This window comes from Ranitomeya variabilis, chromosome 7, assembly GCF_051348905.1.
Source record: "Ranitomeya variabilis isolate aRanVar5 chromosome 7, aRanVar5.hap1, whole genome shotgun sequence".
Taxonomy (NCBI): domain Eukaryota; kingdom Metazoa; phylum Chordata; class Amphibia; order Anura; family Dendrobatidae; genus Ranitomeya; species Ranitomeya variabilis.
Genome location: NC_135238.1, coordinates 194,948,878 through 194,975,151, shown reverse-complemented (window position 1 = coordinate 194,975,151; position 26,274 = coordinate 194,948,878). Strand labels below are relative to the sequence as shown.

The 26,274-nt window shown below is 42.0% G+C and overlaps 1 protein-coding gene across 1 annotated transcript in view; it reads right to left on the bottom strand.

The window, feature by feature from the left end:
• Positions 1 to 11,406: 11,406 nt before the first annotated feature.
• The window catches only part of CWC22 (CWC22 spliceosome associated protein), an 88,183-nt gene continuing 73,315 nt past the window's right edge, over positions 11,407 to 26,274 (bottom strand). Inside the window, exons 17-19 of the mRNA XM_077272599.1 lie at positions 25,802 to 25,903; positions 25,547 to 25,710; positions 11,407 to 11,942 (exon numbers count right to left, since the gene is read on the bottom strand). Coding sequence (XP_077128714.1) covers positions 11,713 to 11,942; positions 25,547 to 25,710; positions 25,802 to 25,903 — 496 coding nt within the window. The 3' untranslated portion in view covers positions 11,407 to 11,712. The remainder of the gene's footprint in view (positions 11,943 to 25,546; positions 25,711 to 25,801; positions 25,904 to 26,274) is intronic.

The following is a 26,274-nucleotide window of genomic DNA, read 5'->3' as shown; positions in this document are numbered from 1 at the left end:
TCGGGTTACTAAGCGTGGCCCTGCACTTAGTAACCCGATATTTACCCTGGTTACCAGCGTAAAACATCGCTGGTATCGTTGCTTTTGGTGTCAAACACGACGATACACGCCGATCTGACGACCAAATAAAGTTCTGAACTTTCAGCAACGACCAGCGATATCACAGCAGGATCCAGATCGCTGCTGCGTGTCAAACACAACGATATCGCTAGCCAGGACGCTGCAACGTCACGGATCGTTGTCGTTCTCGTTGTAAAGTCGTTTCGTGTGAAGGTACCTTAATGGTGGCTTCTCAGCTGGTCACTTGGTGAAGGTCCTATGGGTAATGGAATTCCAGCAGCGGTCGACATGGCGTCTCCAGGTGCTATTCACGGTCCTGCTTCTGGCGGCAACGGGTGGTCTCCGGTTTTACCCACTGAGCCCTACTTCATATAACAGCGGAGCGAAGAAATAAAGCGCTCCGCAAAGTTCAGCTTGTCACATGTCCCTCTGGGCAGCCTATGTAGCCTGAGCGGCTGCGCTGCAATGCTCTGCCTGGCGTGCACCTCCTGGTGTGTCAGCCGACACATGGTAGTCCGTAGTGCGATACTCTGTCTAACACATGTTCACCCGCGCACCCGCCGATACCGGTAAGTCTCTCACGACGCGGCCCTGTCTCTGCGTCCTGCCACTCCCCTCACAGTAGCCACGGTCTGCACCTCCTCAGCGTTTTGGCAGGAAGAGACCTTCCGTTACCGCGCAACCCAATTTACCCCACACTGAATGGCCACGCCCCCTTCACCCTGGTTACTGGCTCGCTCCGGCTGCAATCGCGTTCCCCCAGGAACAGGAGGTTCGGCCCCAGCAGTTCTGGGCCCAGCAGCCCCGTCCTCCTTTCTACAGATACATGGAACACGCTGGCTGTTCGGCTCTGCAGCTGCATGTGTCGCAGCTGTGTCACTGTCACAGCACATGCATGGATAGCCAGTGTGTTGTGACTGTGACACAGTCACGACACTAGTCATAATCTAATTTCTTTTCTAATATACTGTAATTAAAAAGTCCTATCGTTCCCTCTCTACTCTTTTTTTACCTTCTTCCTGTTTGAAGCTTTGTTTGATAACCCCAGTGTATTCTGGGAAAAGCAAACGAGATGTCATCAGTAGGATCTTGTCACTGTGCTACATTTTTTTTGGTGCACAGTGACAGTGCGCTCCCTCTTCGCCTCTGATGAGAAGTGATGAGCTGGTAAGAGAGCGCACTGTAAGGAGAAAGCCCAGCGAGTCGGCACACTGTAAGTGGCTTATGGAGCCATTGACAATAATGATACAGACGTAGGCACTGTCACTGCTCTGTTGGACATCACTTTCAGCAGTAAACGCCTATTTCATGAGGGCACAGTCAATCATGTTTTGGTGCTCGTCACAAATAGGTGGATTCTGCAAGAACACGAAATCCGACAAAGCAAAAAGTGATTTCATTTGCATCATTAAAGTCAATGGTCCCATCAGCACAAACTTCCGAATTCCGTTTTTCAGGGTTTCAGACCTAAGCCCCAATTTGCTCGAATTTGATGAGGAAATTCTATTCACATTGAATTTATTTGTTGTGAATTAAATGGACTTTATTATGCTCTGAGGTCCCTAGACCCCATTGTACAAAAAATTTAGGTTACAAAAAAAAAAAAAATTATTCTCCCTTCACCTTGGCCCTCACCTGTCCTGTCCTGCCACACAACAGATCCTCTCCACTCTTCTTCAGATGTCCGTTCCAGCCTTTTCTGCATCCCGACATCTTCAGCTCCTCTGCACTTGACTAAGCCTCAAACGTTATGATGCTGCTTGGGGTCTAGTCACTAGCACAAATCTGACACATGATGTGAAAAAACCACTACATTTAACACAAGAAGACGATCTAAGAAATAAGTCATTTTCTGATACATTTTCTTTTCATAACGTCTGTAATGTCATTACATGAAAATCCTCACTTTTTATTCATGGGCGTTTTACCATTAATTTCCCCTCACGCATACGCCCATCACTTACAGTAATAACTTATATACCACTCATCACAGAATAACAGTCATTATGCTTCATTTACTTTTTGGATTCGTTATATTCTTCACATACAAAAATAATCTTTGTGTTGCGTTTTTTGTATTTCCATTTTCTGTGTTATGTACCATATTTACTTGTAGATCTATTTAATAAAATCTAGGTTCAGCCAGAAGCTTTTTATTCTAATGAGATTTTCTGCACTTTTTGCTTTATACAGCGCACTTGCTCTGGTCGTGACTAAGACACTTTTCCAAACAAATATCATCATGCTGACATGATAATAATGTGGTCCCATTTTGTGTGCTCCAGAAGTGATTTTACGGCTAGACCGATCAACGCATGCCATCATGTGAAGTCCTATCATATACTTTAGAGGAAATCTGTCACCAGATTCCAGCTGTGCGATACTTCCTCGGCTGCTTGCTATAGTTTTTCTAAAACCATTATTTTATCAGGAGGATATTATCACTAGAGGATTACTTGGCCTGCTGCCAGGTAGAACAATAACGCCTCACCACTAGTTGGCAGCTTTATGCCTATGCACAGTGAACACACAAATCAGTGGTGTGAGTGGGGTTATACAGAGCACAACATTCAGAGAACTGCTAGATCTGCAGCAGGTAGTACAGTTTTGAATCAAAACCGCAGCACCCAGTAAAGTAAGTGATACATCGCTGGAATCAGCATCTCGGTCCCTACCTTATGCTGCTCTCAGATGGGATAGCATAGAATCTCGTGACAGATTCCCTTTAATGATGAACCTGCTGAGCTTGACTGCAGAGATTGGAGTTTAAAGGAAGCCTCCCACTGTGATACCAACATGTAATTCTATGGCACTGAAGTATGCTTCTTTTCAGATATTCTGCTAGTAGTTGATATGATGGGTATAGCCAAGCCTATTGAAGGGCTACTCAAACTAACAAACCGAATTAGTCTCCTTATAGCTGCACCTAAATCTAATCCGTTTCTATAGGTTGCAATCCCAATAAATTACGTTGGTCAAATTTGCAGATTCAAGGACTTTATCAGCTGGTTGAAAAGACTACATGACCCATTCCTGAAAGTCTGTTCTCGTTGGCTTACAGTATCCACTTTCCTTACCTCTACACCCAGGCTTCCTCCTGAGCCTATAAACAATTCTGCTGTATTTGCTCTCCGATCCCAAAATGCCTTGTTAAATTATAGTAGTTTGAAATGAAAGGACAACGGGTTTGGCTACAAGTTATATTTCTAAATCAATAAAATATTCTACAATGAGGAGTCCAGTTTTATTTTGTATTTTTTTTTTTCTAAATAATCATTATTTCATAGAGGGGAATGAACGTACAAGCTTTGAATGTACAGTGGTTATGGAAAGTATTCAGACCCCTTTAAATGTTTCAGTCTTTGTTTCATTGCAGCCATTTGGTAAATTCAAAAAAGTTCATTTTTTTCTCATTAATGTACACTCTGCACCCCATCTTGACTGGAAAAAAACCCTGAAATGTAGTACTTTTTGCAAATGTATTAAAAAAGAAAAACTGAAATATCACATGGTCATAAGTATTCAGACCCTTTGCTCAGTATTTAGTAGAAGCACCTTTTGAGCTAGTACAGCCATGAGTTTTGGGAATGAAGCAACAACTTTTTCACACCTGGATTTGGGGATCCTCTGCCATGCTTCCTTGCAGATCCTCTCCAGTTCCGTCAGGTTGGATGGTGAACGTTAGTGGACAGCCATTTTCAGGTCTCTCCATAGATACTCAATAAGCCAGTCAAGAATTGTGACAGAGTTGTTCTGAAGCCGCTCTTTTGTTATTTTAGCTGTGTACTTAGGGTCATTGTCTTGTTGGAAGGTGAACCTTCGGCCAAGTCTGAGGTCCAGAGCACTCTGAAAGAGGTTTTCATCCAGGATATCTCTGTACTAGGCCGCATTCATGTTTCCTTCAATAGCAACCAGTCGTCCTGTCCCTGCAGCTGAAAAACACCCCCATAGCATGATGCTGCCACCATGTTTTACTGTTGGGATTGTATTGGGCAGGTGATGAGCAGTGCCTGGTTTTCTCCACACATACCGCTTAGAATTTTCACCAAAAAAGCATATCTTCGTCTCATCAGACCAGAGAACCTTATTTCTCATAGTCTGCAAGACCTTCATTTGTTTTTTAACAAACTCTATGTGGGCTTTCATATGTCTTGCACTGAGGAGAGACTTTCATCGGGCCACTCTGCCATAAAGGACTGACTGGTGGAGGGTTGCAGTGACTTTGTGTAACTTTCTCCCATCTCCCTACTGCATCTCTGGAGGTCAGCCACAGTGATCTTGGGGTTCTTCTTTACCTCTCTCATCAAGGCTCTTCTCCCACGATTGCTCAGTTTGGCAGGACAGCCAGGTCTAGGAAGACTTCTGGTGGTCTCAAACTTCTTCCATTTAAGGATTATGGAGGCCACTGTGTCTTGCCACAATTCTGTCTCTGAGCTCCTTTGCCAGTTCCTTTGACCTCATGATTCTCATTTGGTCTGACATGCACTGTGAGCTGTGAGGTCTTATATAGACAGGCGTGTGCCTTTCCAAACCAAGTCCTATCAGTTTAATTACCGTAAATACAGCTGGACTCCAATGAAGTAGAACCATCTCGAGGATGATCACAAGGAAATGGACAGCATGTGACTTAAATATGAGTGTCTGACCAAAGGGTCTGAATACTTATGATCATGTGATATTTCAGTATTTCTTTTTTATTAAATTTGCAAAAAATACTACATTTGTTTTTTTTTTCAGTCAAGATGGGTTGCAGAGTGTACATTAATGTGGAGAAAAATTAACTTTTTTGAATTTGCCAAATGGCTGCAATGAAAAAGAGTGAAAAATGTAAAGCGGTCTGAATACTTTCCGTACCCCACTGTACATTTTATAACCAGTCATTGGGAACATGGCAGAAAATCATCCTCAGAAGTGGGGCATTGTATCAGCTCCCTCCCAAGTTGTTATGGCTTTTCAGGTGATTTCTGATCTGTAGGGCTATTCTAGTTTGCTTTAAAATTGATCATATTCTACATGTACCATATAGCTCTATTTTTGTGCTCCAGGTGTGTACTACCCTGTAGATCTGCCACATGTACTGTCCGGTTTTCATCCAGTGCTAAATTGTACACAAGATAGGTCAGGATGAGTTATTCAAATGGACATCAGCAGAGGAGGCGCTAATATAGCTTCACTGTACAATAGGTGTACTGTACAAGACTCTTGAAGGAGCTCTATGAGCTGCTCACAGATTGTGGAAGTGACTTGCCCTGATGTTTAGTTACAATTGTGGTCCCAGAACTAGAGATATGAGGACCCGTGGAGGTTCGGGTCCGTTGGGTTTGGCAAAACACACACACATAATATATTATACACTCACCGGCCACTTTATTAGGTACACCATGCTAGTAACGGGTTGGACCCCTTTTGCCTTCAGAACTGCCTCAATTCTTCGTGGCATAGATTCAACAAGGTGCTGGAAGCATTCCTCAGAGATTTTGGTCCATATTGACATGATGGCATCACACAGTTGCCGCAGATTTGTCGGCTGCACATCCCAAAGATGCTCCATACAAGGCAGGATGGATCCATGCTTTCATGTTGTTTACGCCAAATTCTGACCCTACCATCCGAATGTCGCAGCAGAAATCGAGACTCATCAGACCAAGCAACGTTTTTCCAATCTTCTATTGTCCAATTTCGATGAGCTTGTACAAACTGTAGCCTCAGTTTCCTGTTCTTAGCTGAAAGGAGTGGTACCCGGTGTGGTCTTCTGCTGCTGTAGCCCATCTGCCTCAAAGTTCGACGCACTGTGCGTTCAGAGATGCTCTTAGGCCTACCTTGGTTGTAACGGGTGGCGATTTGAGTCACTGTTGCCTTTCTATCAGCTCGAACCAGTCTGCCCATTCTCCTCTGACCTCTGGCATCAACAAGGCATTTCCGCCCACAGAACTGCCGCTCACTGGATTTTTTTTATTTTTCGGACCATTCTCTGTAAACCCTAGAGATGGTTGTGCGTGAAAATCCCAGTAGATCAGCAGTTTCTGAAATACTCAGACCAGCCCTTCTGGCACCAACAACCATGCCACGTTCAAAGGCACTCAAATCACCTTTCTTCCCCATACTGATGCTCGGTTTGAACTGCAGGAGATTGTCTTGACCATGTCTACATGCCTAAATGCACTGAGTTGCCGCCATGTGATTGGCTGATTAGAAATTAAGTGTTAACAAGAAGTTGGACAGGTGTACCTAATAAAGTGGCCAGTGAGTGTATATATATATATATATATATATACACATATATATATATACACACACACACACAGTGTTACAGACCAAAAATTTGGACACACCTTCTCATTTGAAGATTTTGCTGTATTTTCATGACTATGAAAATTGTACATTCACACTGAAGGCATCAAAACTATGAATTAACACATGTGGAATTATATATGTAACAAAAAAATGTGAAACAACTGAAATTATGTCTTATATTCTAGGCTCTTCAAAGTAGCCACCTTTTGCTTTGATGACTGCTTTGCACACTCTTGGCTTTCTCTTGATGAGCTTCAAGAAGTAGTCACCGGGAATGGTCTTCTAACCATCTTGAAGGAGTTCCCAGAGATGCTTAGCACTTGTTGGCCCGTTTGCCTTCACTCTGCGGTCCAGCTCACCCCAAACCATCTCGATTGGGTTCAGGTCTGGTGACTGTGGAGGCCAGGTCATCTGGTGTAGTACCCCATCACTCTCCTTCTTGGTCAAATAGCCCTTACACAGCCTGGAGTTGTGTTTGGGGTCATTGTCCTGTTGAAAAATAAACGATGGTCCAACTAAACGCAAACCGGATGGAATAGCATGCCGCTGCAAGATGCTGTGGTAGCCATGCTGGTTCAGTATGCCTTCAGTTTTGAATAAATCCCCAACAGTGTCACCAGCAAAGCACCCCCACAGCATCACACCTCCTCCTCCATGCTTCACGGTGGGAACCAGGCATATAGAGTCCATCCGTTCACCTTTTCTGTGTCGCACAAAGACACGGTGGTTGGAATCAAAGATCTCAAATTTGGACTCATCAGACCAAAACACAGATATCCACTGGTCTAATGTCCATTCCTTGTGTTCTTTAGCCCAAACAAGTCTCTTCTGCTTGTTGCCTGTCCTTAGCAGTGGTTTCCTAGCAGCTATTTTACCATGAAGGCCTGCTGCACAAAGTCTCCTCTTAATAGTTGTTGTAGAGATGTGTCTGCTGCTAGAACTCTGTGTAGCATTGACCGGGTCTCTAATCTGAGCTGCTGTTAACCTGCGATTTGAGGCTGGTGACTCTGATAAACTTAACCTCAGAAGCAGAGGTGACTCTTGGTCTTCCTTTCCTGGGGCGGTCCTCATGTGAGCCAGTTTCTTAGTAGCGCTTGATGGTTTTTGCCACTGCAATTGGGGACACTTTCAAAGTTCTCCCAATTTTTCGGACTGACTGACCTTCATTTCTTAAAGTAATGATGGCCACTAGTTTTTCTTTACTTAGAATTTGTATTATGGCAAAAAAAAGCAGCTAACAGTCTATTCAGTAGGACTATCAGCTGTGTATCCACCAGACTTCTGCACAACACAACTGATGGTCCCAACCCCATTTATAAGGCAAGAAATCCCACTTATTAAACCTGACAGGGCACACCTGTGAAGTGAAAACCATTTCCGGTGACTACCTCTTGAAGCTCATCATGAGAATGCCAAGAGTGTGCAAAACAGTCATCAAAGCAAAAGGTGGCTACTTTGAAGAACCTAGAATATAAGACATAATTTCAGTTGTTTCACACTTTTTTGTTAAGTATATAATTCCACATGTGTTAATTCATAGTTTTGATGCCTTCAGTGTGAATGTACAATTTTCATAGTCATGAAAATACAGAAAAATCTTTAAAGCGGTCCCGTGTGTGACGTGGTAAAAAGTGGCTCTTACCGGTGATATCCTTACTGATGTCACCACCAGTCAGCCATTTGGTATCGCGGACCGCTGCTGGTTTCCACGCCGTCACACAGAGGATAGCGTGTAAATCAGCACATTTGACAAGTTTACCGCCGATCAGGCGCCAGATGATGACTACTACTGTCATCAGCGTCGCCTGCTCTCACTAGTAACGTCCAGAGCATTAGATGATGATGCGCATTCAACAGCTGGTGCCTGTTCATAGCGGTAGCTTTACTGCTATAAACAGGCATCTGAGACAAAGAAGATGGACGTGGAATAGTGCATTCCCAGCCTATTAATATAAGCCTGCAGCTGTGTGCTTTCAATCAGCTGGTTGTTAAAAATAAAGGGGCCGCACGCCATTTTTTAAAATTTATTACTAATAAATAAAAAATACTGATAAATTCATTCATAACTAGCCAAGGGAAAGCAGACCTCTGTGAACTGGTGTTATTATTCTGGGAAGGGGCCAATATCTATGGATCTTCCAAGCCTATTAATAATACCTTAAGGGCTTGTTCACACCATCCTTTTTTTTCTGCGGATTTTTCAGGTCCTGATTTGGAAATCCCGCAGTGCTAAACCGCGGTGGAGTTCCCTGCGGTTTTTTGTGCGGTTTCTCCTGCAGATTCCACTGCGGTTTTTCAACTGCACTTTCCTATTGGTGCAGGTGGAAAACAGTTGCGGAATCTGCAGAAAGAAGTGACATGCTACTTATTTTTTCAGCAGAAAATCAGCGCGGATTTTCCAGCGGAAAAATGGAACGTGGGAACAGCGGATTTGGTTTTCCATTGGGTAACATTGTACTGTACCCTGCATGGAAAACGTCTGCGGATCCGCAGCTGCAAATCCGCTGTGGATCCGCAGCAAAAACCGCAGCGTGTGAACATAGCCTAACTGTATGGTACACTTTACTGCTTATTAAAAAGTTCCCCACCCCCACAGAAAGATGACGTGGGGTCCCACCTATTTTTTTAGAACCAGCAAAGGCTAACCAAACAGCTGCAGGCCAATATTAACAGGCTGGAAAGCACCCCCCCAGAAATGGGGCACCTATTAGACTGACCAATTCTGGCGCTTAGCCTTGGCTCTTCCCACCTCCCCTGGTGCATTGGCAAGCAGGTTAATGGCTTTGGGGTTGATGTCATCTGTGTAATGTCCGCCAACATCAAGCCCAGGGGTTTATAATGGAGAGGATTTATAAGACACTCCCATTACTAACACCGTAGTAAAAAGCAATAAACACACACAGAGAAAAGTCCTTTAATTATAAACAGTACTCCCTGACTCTTTTATGCATTTATTACCTTTAAATAAAAATAATGCAAAGGGATCTGCTGTAAATCCATCCCACTACAATCCCCAAATCTACATCTGGATTCAGTGCTGAGCGGTGACATCAATAATGTGACCGCTCAGCACAGCATCTGGAACACAATTACAGTAGCGTGTCAATCCGGCTGCTGCGATAAGTCCTGACAGCAGTAAGGTTATCGCAGTTCATAGCTGATAAACTGCGGTCACCTTACTGACATCACCGCTTGTGTGAGATTTTTGTCATACTACGAGCAGTGACATCAGTAAGGTTATGACTAGTGTTGAGCATTCCGATACCGCAAGTATCGGGTATCGGCCGATACTTGCGGTATCGGAATTCCGATACCAAGTTCCGATATGTTTGTGATATCGGAAATCGGAAGTTCCCAGTGTATGGTTCCCAGGGTCTGGAGGAGAGGAGACTCTCCTTCAGGCCCTGGGATCCATATTCATGTAAAAAATAAAGAATTAAAATAAAAAATATGGATATACTCACCCGTCCGGGGGCCCCTGGACCTTACCGCTGTTAACCGGCAGCCTCCGTTCCTAAGAATGAGGAGTTTAGGACCTGCGATGGCGTCGCGGCGTGTGATTGGTCGCGTGAGCGGTCACATGAGCGGTCACGCGACCAATCACAAGCCGCGACGTCAGCCGCGACGTCATCTAAGGTCCTAAACTCCTCATTCTTAGGAACGGAGGCTGCCGGTTAACAGCGGTAAGGTCCAGGGGCCGCCGGACGGGTGAGTATATCCATATTTTTTATTTTAATTCTTTATTTTTTACATGAATATGGATCCCAGGGCCTGAAGGAGAGTTTCCTCTCCTTCAGACCCTGGGAACCATCCAGGATACCTTCCGATACTTGAGTCCCATTGACTTGTATTGGTATCGGGTATCGGTATCGGCGATATCCGATATTTTTCAGGTATCGGCCGATACTATCCGATACCGATACTTTCAAGTATCGGAAGGTATCGCTCAACGCTAGTTATGACATTTCATAGTCAATTAACTGCGGTAAGCTTACCGATGCCAACGCTCATTGCAGCAGCCGGATTCACACGCTACCGTCATTGTGATCTGGCGGCCGTGCAGAGTGGTCACGTTACAGGTGTCACCGCTCAGCACTACATTCAGATGTAGCAGAGTTGGGGTCGTTGCGGGATTGATTTATGGCAGACGTCTTTGGATTATTTTATTTCTTTAATAAATTAATGGATAAAAAAGGGTCGGGGAGTGCTTTTTACAATTACTTTTCTGTGTGTGTGTGTTTATTGCTTTTGACTACGGGGTTAGTACTGGGGGTGTCTTATAGACACATCTCCATTACTAACCCTGGGCTTGATGTCAGCAGACATTACACAGCTGACATCAACCCCTAAATATTACCCCACTTACAAAAGCACCAGGGCAAGCGTGAAGAGCCAGGCAACGTGAAAGAATTAGGGCATCCGCATCTAATGGATGTTCCTTTTCTGGGGTGGTTTTGGGCTGCTATTTTTTAGGATGGGGAGGGCCAAATATCCATGGACCTTCCTAGCCTGAGAATACAAGCCCCCACTGTCTGCTTTACCTTGGTTGGATATCAAAAATAAGGGGGACCCCACGCAGTTTTCTAAAATGATTTAAATAATTAAAAACAATGGCATGGGGGCCCCCTCTATTTTTGATAACCAGTAGATAACGAGACAGCTGAAGGCTGCAGAATGCAGCTGTTTTACCTGCGCTTATTATAAAAAATAAAGGGTACCCCACATCGTTTTTTTTTTTTTTCTTTTTACATATTGCTTCAACCAATCACTACCATGCCGATACTTAACATAGCTGTGACTGAGTCGGAAGTGCCCACACTGGAAAATCTTGTTGATGGGCTGCGCTACAACCTTTCATCAAGCTTTGTTCGGGCTGTGGAACCCGAACAGTAACAAGGACTCCCGTGAGAAGTCCTTGTACTGGGTATGTGCACGGCAATATGGATCCTGAACTTTACTGCTTGGGTTCGCCCATCACTACTCAGAACATATTTACAATGAGGGAATGAAATAGATTGATCTGAAGTAAGAAAAAGATGATCAAACTTGACAGATTTTAGAAAAGTTCACTTTTTAATAGACACAAAAAATAAGGTTCAAAAACAAAGTGAAGATTTCATATCACAGCTGCTAAAATACAGCTTTTATTTAGCTTTAATGTCCATTAATATAGCACAGCTCAGTCTCAGGAGTCTCCAGCTAAGATGTGAATTTGGGGGGCCTCTAAAACCAAGGAAAAAAAAAAAACAGGAAAAACAAACTGCTTGTTAAAAGTTACTTCACCACTTATAAAGCCTTATATTACAAGAGGAGTAAGAAAAAAAAAAAGAAAAATCAATAGTAATGTACTAGAATGGATCATCTGCGGGAGCTTCTTGAATGTGACGAGTGTTTAGAGTTCTTGTCTGATCTGCTGGACTGTCTGTCACTGTGTTTGTCTTTGTGACGTGGCTTTTCTTTATCCCTCTCTTCAGAAGCTTCTTTTCTGGAACTTGATTTCCTTGTTTTTTCTTTACTTTTTTCTTTTCTTGAGGCTTTCTCTCTAGTGATGTCCTTTTTTGATGTCTTTTTTCTTCTCCTTAAAGAGTCTGAATATGAAGAAAAAGGTAGATGTAATAAATATAAAACTATACAGACAAAAAAGGTCCTCATGCCATACAGAAAATGACTAGTCAACTATCCGAATATCCAATCATCTTGTAATTCTGATCACGTTACCAAATTTTAGGATAACAATCTCCATACAACCTTTCCCCAATTACTTATTTTCCTAGCACATTATAAACATCAGGCCTACATTTAGGAAGATAGACATCTCATATGCCAGTCCCCAAGAAATATAAAGAGAAAATTGAAACTTTTAGCTTCAAATTTGTGCTCTTTTCTAGTTTTGTTGCTAACAAATCGGCGTAAATACATATAGCTGTCAATCTATTCTCACTTCTCGCTGTACTTTTCCAAACTTTAAACTAACCTTTATAGCTTAGGATTAAAACAACAAAACATGAATATGGACCTAAATTTCTTCCATAAGCATGAGAAGCAAATTCTTATTTTTTTTTTTTTTTTTTTTTTTACAAGAAAAATGTTGCAAATTTCGAGTATGTCTGTTGTACAAAACTTTGCAACTCGCTTTGTTTTTATGCTGCTTGGCACTTCAAAAATATAAAACGTGGCGGGCCTGGGGAAAGGGACATCTACCGATGACAGATTTAAGATAATAACAGGACATACTCTGTATGTGTGTCTATATATAAATCTGTAAATTAAATTTATTTTCTTCTTGCTTTTCTTGGACACAAACGCAATAACGTCATTAGTATCAGTCGGCCCACGACCATCTAATGTGTATGGGGTGTAAGTAAATTAAACCACAGTTCTTAAATGACCTTTTGTTGTACTGTGTAAGAAGTAGATAAAATTGCATTTCTCGCATGTCTACTATTGGGGTCATTAGCCTTGCCCCTTGATGTTCTTTTGATTCGCTTCACAGTGATGGTCAACTGCTGTCAATGCAAGTCTATGAGATCCTTGTTCTGGCTCTTACAGACTTACATTGAGTTGCGACTTCAGCAAACACTGGAGCGATCCAGCACGTGATAACCTGCAGAAGACCAACCAGAGCGGTGATGAGAACAGAAGACAACGGTGGCTGGTAAGTATGAGACTAAGGGTACCGTCTCACTATACGATTTACCAACGATCACGACCTGCGATACGACCTGGCCGTGATCGTTGGTAAGTCGTTGTGTGGTCGCTGGGGAGCTGTCACACAGACCGCTCTCCAGCGACCAACGATGCCGAGGTTCGCTGGTAACCAGGGTAAACATCGGGTTACTAAGCGCAGGGCCGCGCTTAGTAACCCGATGTTTACCGTGGTTACCAGCGTAAAAGTAAAAAAAAACAAACCGTACATACTCACCATCTGATGTCCGTCAGGTCCCTTGCCGTCTGCTTCCTGCTCTGACTGAGTGCAGCCGTACAGTGAGAGCAGAGCGCAGCGGTGACGTCACCTCTGTGATCTGCTCTCACTTTCCGGCCGGCAGACAGACAGAGCAGGAAGCAGACGGCAAGGGACCTGACGGACATCAGATGGTGAGTATGTACGGTTTGTTTTTTTTTACTTTTACGCTGGTAACCAGGGTAAACATCGGGTTACTAAGCGCGGCCCTGCGCTTAGTAACCCGATGTTTACCCTGGTTACCAGCGAACGCATCGCTGTCACACACAACGATCCAGCGATGACAGCGGGAGATCCAGCGACGAAAGAAAGTTTCAAACGATCTGCTACGATGTACGATTCTCAGCAGGGTGTCTGATCGCAGTATCGTGTCAGACACTGCGAGATCGTAACGATATCGCTAGAACGTCACGAATCGTGCCGTCGTAGCGATAAAAATGCCACTGTGTGACGGTACCCTAAGTGTCACGGAACTTAGATTACTTAGATTAGTGGCACCACTCCAGCGGTAAAAAAAACCCGCTGGAGGGTGCTTTCAAAATGCGTTCTGTGTCCCTGTAGGGGCATACGTTCGAAATCACCTGCAAAAAGGGGTCTGTATGCACTTCTTTTGGAAGTGTAGGCCTACAGGATGCGGACACAGACGCAGTAGACTGAGTTAGCTCTGCCGTCACCATTACAGGCTATTGGCGCATACGCCCAGACCCAGTTTTGTGGGGGATTTCGGATATATGTCCCAACAGGGACACAGAACACAATGTGACTGCAGCCAAAGACTTTTATTATTCCAAATAAAATAATCACATTTTGTCTAATCTAACAGAGGAATAACTTTACAGACAATCTCCCACCCAAAAAGTCTTGTGCGTGGGTCCTTTTAAAATAAAACCTGTTCACAAGTTGACTTGAACATCGTAAGTTTGCTTCCCTGCATTTCAGGAGTTAGCAAAACTATAGAACACTTAACATGTTTCCCGAATATATATACAGTACAGACCAAAAGTTTGGACACACCTTCTCATTTAAAGATTTTTCTGTATTTTCATGACTATAACAATTGTACATTCACACTGAAGGCATCAAAACTATGAATTAACACATGTGGAATTATATACTTAACAAAAAAGTGTGAAACAACTGAAATTATGTCTTATATTCTAGGTTCTTCAAAGTAGCCACCTTTTCCTTTGATGACTGCTTTGCACACTCTTGGCATTCTCTTGACGAGCTTCAAGAGGTAGTCACACTTTTTTGTTAAATATATAATCCCACGTGTTAATTCATAGTTTTGATGCCTTCAGTGTGAATGTACAATTTTCATAGTCATGAAAATACAGAAAAATCTTTAAATGAGAAGGTGTGTCCAAACTTTTGGTCTGTACTCTGTATATATTTATTATATATATTCTTTAAAGCACCGCCAAAAAGAAACCTTCAATTTAATTATAAAAGCAACACTCAAACTAAATCAAATGTAATGACGGGAGGAGGCTGCCTTTCCAGAATCTTTTACCAGATGGATCATTTAAAACACTATGAAGCAAGAAAAGCCTGTGTGCCTATGCGTTAAGCAGAGAATGGCTCCCTGAAATACACATTTTCTACCTTTGCCAGATAATTTACATAGCTCCAACTGGGAAAACAAAAAAAGGCTTCAAATAGGCACCTACATTTACGGTCTGCAAGGCTTGTAACTCTTTACAGCCAGGTATCTTGTGTAAGCATACGGTCAGGTGTAATGGAGTGACAAGGGACCTTTTGCAAACACGGTAACATTAAATGACCAGAAAATTAGCAATTCTTTATCATCCAGAAACATTTCCTTGCTCCAGGCACGATTCCATGTGTAAAGACGACCATTACAATGCTTGTTTCAGTCATTAACAATACATACATAAAAAAAAAATGTTGGCAACCATCTCCCTAAACAGCAAGAGATTTCCATCAAGTCTTAATGGCTAATTCGCTGTGTAATGTGGCACATCGTAGCCCCCAGATCCTCTACGCAGGGTCGTATAATTCTGCAGAATCATCATATCCTGCAGCAGAGTACTGTGCATCGGTGACCACGTCGTAGAGGGCTGTCCTCATATACTGTCACAAGCAACGTAAGTAAGAAAGTAAGAAATCATAAAGCTGGAAAAGCCATAAAATAAAAAGAGCATTACTACAGTAATATCACTTTATTGGTAAGATAACACGGTAGCTAAACATTGGCTTTTGAGGCTAGAAATCTACACGACCTACTATCGAAGCAATAAGGCTGTCCTTATGTCAGACGACCCTATATAATTCTAGTTCTACACAAATTATACTCTGCCTACAGGTAACTCACATAACCCATATAAACCATAATCTGTCCGTTTAACTATTGTACTTTGGACATTAAGTCATATGAAAAATATATGTATACTGCTATCTAGGTGCAAAGCACAAGTGAAGAGTCGTGCCCGTGATTGTCAGTGACCACTTTCCTGGATGGTAAAATGATATTAGCAGCATGATTCTAGTATATGCCACCAATGGATGAATGGTGGGGGTCCAAAAACTGTAAATAACGTCAATCACTAAAGTCAAGTAGCACCGCAACTAGGAAAGCGCCATGCCACTGTCCCGAAAGCTCTGTTCACCTTTTCCTCCCAAAAACCAGTTGTACGCTGACCTACAACAATCTGCTTCAGCAATATCTATCTTGGCCTCAACGAAAAAAAAAGGATTTCTCTTTGTTTGGTACAAATATTTAACGTGAGCTGTGCGACATTTTGAACCGATTGAGCGCAGAGTAAGCTGATGCCAGACATCATGTCTTATCTGTCAGGAAAAACGAAAAGATTGAGGATTTAAAGGGAACTTGTCACCCCCCCCCTGGCGTTTTTAACTAAAAAAGCCACCATGTGCAGCACTAATACTGCATTCTGTGAAGGTGGCTCTTTTTTTTGGGTCCCTTCCAACGCTGCAATATCACTTTTTATAATTTGCCTGTAATACTTTTAGTCTGTCTGGGGGGCACGTCTTTTCCCCCCCGGACACAAACGCCTCCCAGCCATCACTCGGCCCCTCCGTGCGCCAGGCGCAGCCTCCCCTGCCTTCATTAACGTCCCCGGCGCCTGAGCTGGAAGTTCCTTTTTCGGGCATGCGCAGTTTGCACTGCCCTTTGAATCACATCACATGATGGGAACTTATGGCGGGCAAATTATAAAGAGTGATATTGCAGCGTTGGAAGGGGCCCCCCAAAAAAGGAGCCACCTTCATGGAATGCAGCATTAGTGATGCACAAGTTGGCTCTCTTAGTTAAAAACGCCAGGAAGGGGGGGGGGGGGGTTCCTTAAAAAGGTTGTACCCTACATCTTTAGATTTTAAAAATGCGCCCGTAGTTCTTAAAAAGGGAGAAAAGAAACAAAAAAACAGTGGCCACCGATTGGCTGCAGCAGTGACGCTCCATCTGAGCAGAAAGACTGTCTCCTAGTTCTCTCTTTAGGCTTGGGCATCATATGACCACTGCAGGCAATCAGCAACTGGCTGCAACAGTCATAACATACACCACCAGAAGAGGGGGTGGCGATACCAGCGGGGAACACTGGCAGCGCAGCCGAGTAATGGCTGAGGACTAGCAGGCAGGTTTGTGTGGGCCCATTTTTATAATTAAAAATGTAGTGGACAATTAATTTAAATGTAAACTGGCCGATGCTCATCTCCCCTGATATCATCTGTCAGGGGTGAGCTGGGACATCCCCCTGTTCCCATACACATCCCGATGATTTCAATGAATGGGGGTCTTTGGTCTCTGTCTTTAATAGGGCTCAAAATGTAATATACCTATATCAGACACACAAGACCCCATACAGTTGTACAGATGATGGAGGCAACATCTCCAATATGGAAGTCACTTTCCCAGCAGACTAGATCAGTATATTCATTTTATTATTCCATTTTGAGTTTTTAAGATATACTGCTGTCAAATTTTTAACGAAAAACGACCACCATGGAGCAATATTACAGAGCATTGTCATTGCGTTGTAAATCAGTCATCAGAGCTAAAGCGAGATATGGATTTTCTGGCCAAGAAGACTTCAGAATGCAATGGACATAAATATTTATATCTGGAGAATGTGCGGATGTGAAGCCAGTAAATATTCAATATGATAATGTTTTCTTCAAAGTTAAAGTATTGTCATCCGTGGCGAGCCGTTATCTGGATTATTGCCTTTCCACAATGCAGCCGCTCTGCACCCCCTCCACATGCTGCAGTATATTATCATTAAGGAGCCTTGAGTCTACAACAGCCCCGATGTTATAAATCAAATTAATCTCCGATCAGCAAGATCCCCTAAATACTGAAGTTCACGCTGTTTTATCATCTGCTCTCTAAACAATCTGTATAAAAGCCATGGTGATCTAGGAATTACACGGAGGAAGCACTTTCCAAAATTACCCAGTGCTACTTAATGGCAATTGTATACCTCAGGAAAAAAACAAAACATTTTAGCATACACTGATGGAAAAATGTAAACCAAAGTATTTCTATTCTGTTTGCTTATAAAAGATACAGGAAACAAGGTGTGATGGAAACCCGGAGGAATGACTGCAATGCTCATCTCATCCCACCTTCATGCTGCACAGCTCAATGGCCATTACGACAAAATATTTTTAAAGGGAATGTATTTGGACGATTTTACTAGACAAACTAGTGGCATGACTACATAGGTCCCACTACAACAATAAAAATGATTCCTGTTTTGTAGTGATCTGATGTACCAGTGCTGAGAAATCAAGCTTTGAAGCCACATGTAAGTTTTCCAGGAAGTGCATCAGGAATGGGCGTGTCAATGTCTCGAAGGACTTAGACACGCCCACAATGCACTTCCAGCCTAATTTGCTTGAGGCCTAAAGCTCGATTTCTCAGCGTTGGCACATAGGGTTACTACAAAACATGTATTATTTGTATTGTTGCTCTAAGACCTATAAGGCTTTACCACTAGCATCAACAGTAAAATCATGTTGACAGATTCCCTTTAAGAGAAGTGATTCTGCCATTCAGCAGTTATTTCATGAAAAGCAAAAGCCTGATATGTTTTCTGTGCAGTAGATGACTATGTAATTTACCATCCATGCAGGCCCCCCTACGATTATGTTGAAGCTCTGTACTCTTGCAGATAAAGAGAGAACCAAATTGGAGAGAACATTGCGAGCAAACCTCTTACATGGCTCATGGACATTCAAGGCAAAAAAGATTCAGTCTTTACTCTTACAATAGTCTTTGAGTGGAACAGGATGTCATTCATTTGCCTAAATGAAAGTATCCAATCTCAGGACCCTCACCCAGAAAGTATCCAATCTCAAGACCCTCACCCAGAAAGTATCCAATCTCAAGACCCTCACCCAGAAAGTATCCAATCTCAAGACCCTCACCCAGAAAGTATCCAATCTCAAGACCCTCACCCAGAAAGTATCCAATCTCAAGACCCTCACCCAGAAAGTATCCAATCTCAAGACCCTCACCCAGAAAGTATCCAATCTCAAGACCCTCACCCAGAAAGTATCCAATCTCAAGACCCTCACCCAGAAAGTATCCAATCTCAAGACCCTCACCCAGAAAGTATCCAATCTCAAGACCCTCACCCAGAAAGTATCCAATCTCAAGACCCTCACCCAGAAAGTATCTAATCTCAAGACCCTCACCCAGAAAGTATCCAATCTCAAGACCCTCACCCAGAAAGTATCCAATCTTAAGACCCTCAACCATGCAAATTGGAGCTCAGACCCCAAAGACAAAGTTCTGAACTTGGATGGAAAAGGGCATAGATACAGAGAAAAAAAGGGAAAAGAACCAGACTAGGATATCACAGCGCGTTCAGGAAAACTGAGCACAATCCACAGATGCTGCGCAGAGCACAGAAAACCAAGTTGTTCAGATCCTGCCATATTTTAATTTAATGCACACATTTCCTGCAAGAACATTACTTGAGCAACTAATTATTTCACTCAGCTTAATGAGCTAAAACTGAACTCCAGAGAAAGTTATCGCTGCATGGACCTAATAGATAACACATAGCGGCAGGAATAAACAACGCTACTTAGGGGAAATTGCTAATCTAATCTTTGTTTTTCTGATTTAAAGAGAAGCTTCAGTTTAAAACTAATCGGCTAAATATGAAGAAGTCAGAAAGCAAGTCGTCACATAAAGCAGATCAAGTAGCTAAAACATACTGATGTATTATAGCAGACAGGACTGCACATTGTGGGAGGCTGGTATGCAAAGCTAGTCATTTCTACGTGAACCTTAACACCATGGAGCAAATTGATGTACATGAGCATCCGCGTGTGTAGTGATTTCTAGAGTGAACCTTCCTCTGCACACGGTAGATGCTGGCTGCAATTTGTCTCTAATAGCAGCAGCTTGGAGACGCTGAGCTCTGATCGCTGCTATTAATCATTTATATGCTGCTCATGACAGTGCGTGCATACACAAGCTCCCATCAGCCTTCCTGCAACACGATTGCAAGACACCAATATTTTCACTATAAATACTGGAATACTGTTGTTGTATTACAGTATATAGTATAATCTTATTAGATGACTGTAGATTCAAGATTACTAAGGAGACAAACTCTTAACAATTGTTGTAGAGATGTGTCTGCCGCTAGAACTCTGTGTGGCCTTGACCTGGTCTCTAATCTGAGCTGCTGTTAACCTGCGATTTCTGAGGCTGGTGACTCGGATAAACTTATCCTCAGAAGCAATGATGACTCTTGGTCTTCCTTTCCTGGGGTGGTCCTCATGTGCGCCAGTTTCTTTGTAGCGCTTGATGGTTTTTGCCACTGCACTTGGGGACTATTTCAAAGTTTTCCCAATTTTTCGGATTGACTGACCTTCATTTCTTAAACTAATGGTGGCCACTCATTTTTCTTTACTTAGCTGCTTTTTTCTTGCCATAATACAAATTCTAACAGTCTATTCAGTAGGACTATCAGCTGTGTATCCACCAGACTTCTGCTCAACACAACTGATGGTCCCAACCCCATTTATAAGGCAAAAAATCTCACTTATTAAACCTGACAGGGCACACCTGTGAAGTGAAAACCATTCCCGGTGACTACCTCTTGAAGCTCATCAAGAGAATGCCAAGAGTGTGCAAAGCAGTCATCAAAGCAAAAGGTGGCTACTTTGAAGAACCTAGAATATAAGACAAATGAGAAGGCATGTCCAAACTTTTGGCTTTTGGTCTGCACTATATATATATATATATATATATATATATATATATATATATATATATATATATATATATATATATATATATATATATACATACACACACACACACACACATATACACACACACATACACAGTACAGACCAAAAGTTTGGACACACCTTCTCATGTAAAGATTTTTCTTTATTTTCATGACTATGAAAACTGTACATTCACACTGAAGGCATCGAAACTATGAATTAACACATGTGGAATTATATACTTAGCAAAAAAGTTTAAAACAAATGAAAATTTGTCTTATATTCTAGGTTCTTCAAAGTAGCCACCGTTTGCTTTGATGACTGCTTTGCACACTCTTGGCATTCTCTTGATGAGCTTCAAGAGGTAGTCACTGGAAATGGTGTTCCAACAATCTTGAAGGAGTTCCCAGAGATGCTTAGCACTTGTTGGCCCTTTTGCCTTCACTCTGCGGTCCATCTCACCCCAAACCATCTCGATTGGGTTCAGGTCTGGTGACTGTGGAGGCCAGGTCATCTGGCGTAGCACCCCATCACTCTCCTTCTTGGTCAAATAGCCCTTACACAGCCTGGAGGTGTGTATGGGGTCATTGTCCTGTTGAAAAATAAACGATGGTCCAACTAAACGCAAACCGGATGGAATAGCATGCCGCTGCAAGATGCTGTGGTAGCCATGCTGGTTCAGTCTGCCTTCAATTTTGTATAAATCCCCAACAGTGTCACCAGCAAAGCACCCCCACACCATCACACCTCCTCCTCCATGCTTCACGGTGGGAACCAGGCATGTAGAGTCCATCTGTTCACCTATTCTTCGTCGCACAAAGACACGGTGGTTGGAACCAAAGATCTCAAATTTGGACTCATCAGACCAAAGCACAGATTTCCCCTGGTCTAATGTCCATTCCTTGTGTTCTTTAGCCCAAACAAGTCTCTTCTGCTTGTTGCCTGTCCTTAGCAGTGGTTTCCTAGCAGCTATTTTACCATGAAGGCCTGCTGCACAAAGTCTCCTCTTAACAGTTGTTGTAGAGAGGTGTCTGCTGCTAGAACTCTCTGTGGCATTGACCTGGTCTCTAATCTGAGCTGCTGTTAACCTGCGATTTCTGAGGCTGGTGACTCGGATAAATTTATCCTCAGAAGCAGAGGTGACTCTTGGTCTTCCTTTCCTGGGGCGGTCCTCATGTGCGCCAGTTTGTTTGTAGCGCTTGATGGTTTTTGCCACAGCACTTGGGGACTCTTTCAAAGTTTTCCCAATTTTTCAGATTGACTGACCTTCATTTCTTAAAGTAATGACGGGCACTCATTTTTCTTTGCTTAGCTGCTTTTTTCTTGCCATAATACAAATTCTAACAGTCTATTCAGTAGGACTATCAGCTGTTTATCCACAAGACTTCTGCACAACACAACTGATGGTCCCAACCCCATTTATAAGGCAAGAAATCCCACTTATTAAACCTGACAGGGCACACCTGTGAATTGAAAACCATTCCCGGTGACTACATCTTGAAGCTCATCAAGAGAATGCCAAGAGTGTGCAAAGCAGTCATCAAAGCAAAAGGTGGCTACTTTGAAGAACCTAGAATATAAGACATAATTTCAGTTGTTTCACACTTTTTTGTTAAGTATATAATTCCACACGTGCTAATTCATAGTTTTGATGCCTTCAGTGTGAATGTACAATTCCGATAGTCATGAAAATACAGAAAAATCTTTAAATGAGAAGGTGTGTCCAAACGTTTGGTCTGTACTCTATATCTATCTTTCTATCTATATACACACACACATACACAATTTGGTATTGCCACAATTATACCAACCTTAAGAACCATGATGTTAGGTAAATTTTCCCATACAAAGTAAACTGTAAAAATCAAGCCCCAAAACAAAATGGCATAATTGCAATTTTGTCAACAGTTCATCTCATTTGGAATTTGCATTCCTGTCTTTTATTACATTGTATGGTAAAATGAATGGCGACATTCAAAACTACAATTCAACCCACAAAAAACGAGCCTTCAGCCTTCTTACGGCAATAAAACAAAGAAAAAGTGCAAGGGAAAAATGTAAAAATGAAAGCCGATGTGTTGGCAACAAGTTTTGAGTAATGCATTTCTGGTTTTAGTGACCATTTCACAGACTGACATCATCTACATAATGAGGTTGCATACTAGTTTAATAAGTTGTATTGCTGATCCTTGACTGGTCCCGATTTAGGCCTCCTTCACACGTCCGTATAAAACATGAAAAAACTGTATCGGTGTCATCCGTGTGACCGTTTTTACCATCCGTATTTTTTCCGATATGAATAAAAAAAATAAATTACAAAGCTTCTTATACTTTGCAATGTTAATCACAGATGACATCCACGTGCTGTATGTGTTTTTCACGGAGACTTTTATTGGCCCTTGTCATCAGGTCTCCTTATGTTTTGCACAGGCACAAGTTCTATGTAAAATCACAGGCATGTGCATAGCACCATAGGTTATAAAGGATATGTATGGTATCTGTAAAACGGATACCACAAGTACTGGAAACATGGATGTGTGAAGGAGGCCTAATATCTAGCATTAGACTATATTCACAAATTGTGTTTTTGCGGCATTTTTTTCTGCAGGCAAAACGATAACAAAAAGCAAGTTTTCCTTCTTTTTTTATGCATTTTTATTGCAGCCTTTTGTGGTCAATTGTGTTGATGTTGATAAAGTTTAGTCCCCCTCCCCAAAAAAGCATGATTTAATGTCCTTAGGTTTTTGCACCAAAAAAGCAGCGTTTTTGCACTTACCCATTGTTTCCCATCTGTGAAAAAAACGCTGCAAATAGCAGTTTTCCAAATCAGTCAGGAAAAAAACAAACTGTGCATGAGATTTCTGAAATCTCAGACTTAGATGGTACTGTAAAACGCAGCTTAAAATTTGAATAGAAAAGCATTAAAAAAACAATGCTACATTTGCAATTCTCCTGAATGCTGCCGGAAGCAGTCATCAAGCTTAGCCCCCCGAATAGCTTATCATATTATATCTGTCCAGTATTCTTCTCACAACAGAGATCACTAGAGAAAGCGCCGTGCTGACACGGAGCCAGCAGATTTCAGCTCTAAATCCTGAAGAATTACTGATATCCAGATTTTGTAGAAGATACCTAAATCTAAATTTCCAAAATGACTTTTTATGCAAATTGTTTTTCGATAAAGTATTTAATGATTTCAATGGTCCAGATATATTCCGGAATGTAAACACTTTTGCAGCCTTGTGAGTTGTTAAAGGATAAATCTGAATATAACATAACGGACGGACAGCGGCATCTGCACTAGGATAGTGGAAGCAAATGATGGATGGCAGCCAAACCATTATCTGTCAATTCACCACAAAGTCTCAGTATCCTTCCTTCTCGTCTACTTATGCACATGATGCCACAGGCTCCAATCACTTTGTCTCATGTGAATCCACAATCCTGGTAAAGTATAACCGTCATTATATACCGGTATATATTTTTTCAGAAATCAATAGTACATGTGAAAATAAGAAACTTTGTAATCTATCTAATTATAGAAATCTGCTTCTTTCTCCTCCTGGACTGATGTTTCATTCTCAAAATGTTCAACTCACAGGTAAAATGTGTCTTTAGTGAATACAGATTTTTCATTAATGAAGTAGGAGAAGACAATTGGTGCTAATAAAGTTCTATGGAGAACTGTAACTGTTGTTTCAGGCGAACTTGCAGCAGAATGTCTGTGTCGGCCCCCAGCGCCTCCATACATAGAATTCTACAAGCTCCAACTGCCATCTCGTTACTGAAAACAGATCATACCCATAAACTGAGAATGAATGAACAGTCCAGAAGAGAAACAAGCAGATTTCTCTGTTAAAATACGTTACAAAGTTTCTTATTATTAAGCGGTCTATCGATTTAGGAAATAAAAATTAAATTGATGGTTACTCTATAAGAGCATGGAAAATAGTGCACAGCTTGGTTTTAGGCAGAGTACAAAAGTCAAGTTGCTGTTCTATATTTTGCCCTTGTCACAAAATTGAGAAGTGAAGAGTAGTGATGAGCGAGCGTGCTCGGGGGCTAACCGAGTGACTTTGGCGTTCTCAAATAATATGTTAGAGTCCCTGCGGCTGTCTGACAGCAACAACACATGCAGGGATCGCCTAACAAACAGGAAATCCCTGCATGTGTTGGAGCTGTTGAACAGTCGCGGGGACTTGAACATATTATTTGAATACGCTGAAGTCACTCGGTTAGCCCTCGAGCACGCTCAGATAACTCAATATCCAAGGACGTTCGCTCATCACTAGCGAAGAGGACTGTAAAAGACGCGGATGTGACAGATGCAATAAAAGACTAAGTCTGTTAGATTTTAATGCAATGAACTATAAAAAAGGTATGAGTAGCAAAGAGTGAGCCGGACTACAAACCCTGGACCGGAAACTCCTTTACCAAAACTTATCAGGAGATAATAAGGTCCTTAGACCTGGGCATGAGTGGAGCAGATCACAGCCATAATTGTCCATATTAATGTGTATGGAAGCCCAGAACAATTGATTGTTAAGATCCGGCATACTTTATTTTGGGAGTGTCTCTCCCATGGAGAACACAGGATTGCTCATGTGTATGGGAGAGCCACATGAAATTGCTGCCGACCAAACCATCATTCCATTGACAGGCTCCTAATGTGTATTGGGGGCTTACAGAAGGGACAGCAAACTAAAGAAATACTTTATTTTGGTCCATTTTGCTATCCTTGTAAATAAATGTTCTAAAAATCCACTATAGTTTAGAACCCAGCAGATATTCAGTAATAATCCTAAAAGACATTTCATCTGATCGAGCTCTACGTTTTACTGCTTTTTGCAGGTTAATGTTCAAAACATCTTTGGTGTGTGCAGATGGAATATATTAGAGTATATAACCAATATGCTTTGCTAAAGGGCTTTTATGGTTTGCAGTGTCAAGGCATCCGAGACTAAGTGGTGACAACCAGTGGAGGAAGAAAGTAAGCACCTGAGTCGCTACTGGAGCTGGAGGATTCACTATCGCTGGAGCTGGAGTCAGACTCTGAAGAGGAAGATGAAGACTCTGAAGATGAAGAGTCTGAGGATTCCACGTTCTGCTTCTGGGTCATGATCATTTTTGGTGCATTCTTCAGATGCTCGCGCAGCTCATCCCTGCGTTTCCAGATAAAATACGACATTTGTGAAAAGAATAAAAACAGACTGTTTCTTAGCGATTCATAAAGGAGGTCAAATTCGAACTTACGTTAATCCTCCAAGGCCAATCGAGGTAAAAAAGTTGATAGCAAAGCGAGTATTTTTGGGGTTGTCCATAGGTAGTAATCCTTGAAAGAAAGGTAGGAGAGTCCTGGACAAATAAACGGCAAAGAATTAGTAAAACATATCACATGTAAATGTACTTAACAGAAATAAACACTTGAAATAGATCACTGTTTGTAATGACTATATATGAGTTTCACTTTTTGAATTGAAGAACTGAACAAAATTAACTTTTTGATGATATTCTAATTTTGTGAGAAGACATTTAAAAAAAATATTTTAAAAACTTGATTCTCACAATAAGTTTTTACTCATTTATTCTATGGAGCACTCCCTTTAAAGAGTTGTCCAGGTTTGGCATTTAAGTCTGCAGTCATTCAATGTGACAGCAGAGTTGTGAATCCTCACGGCGCACAATGTCAGGATTCTCCAGTGCCGGTGGTGAGAGCAGGCAGTCAT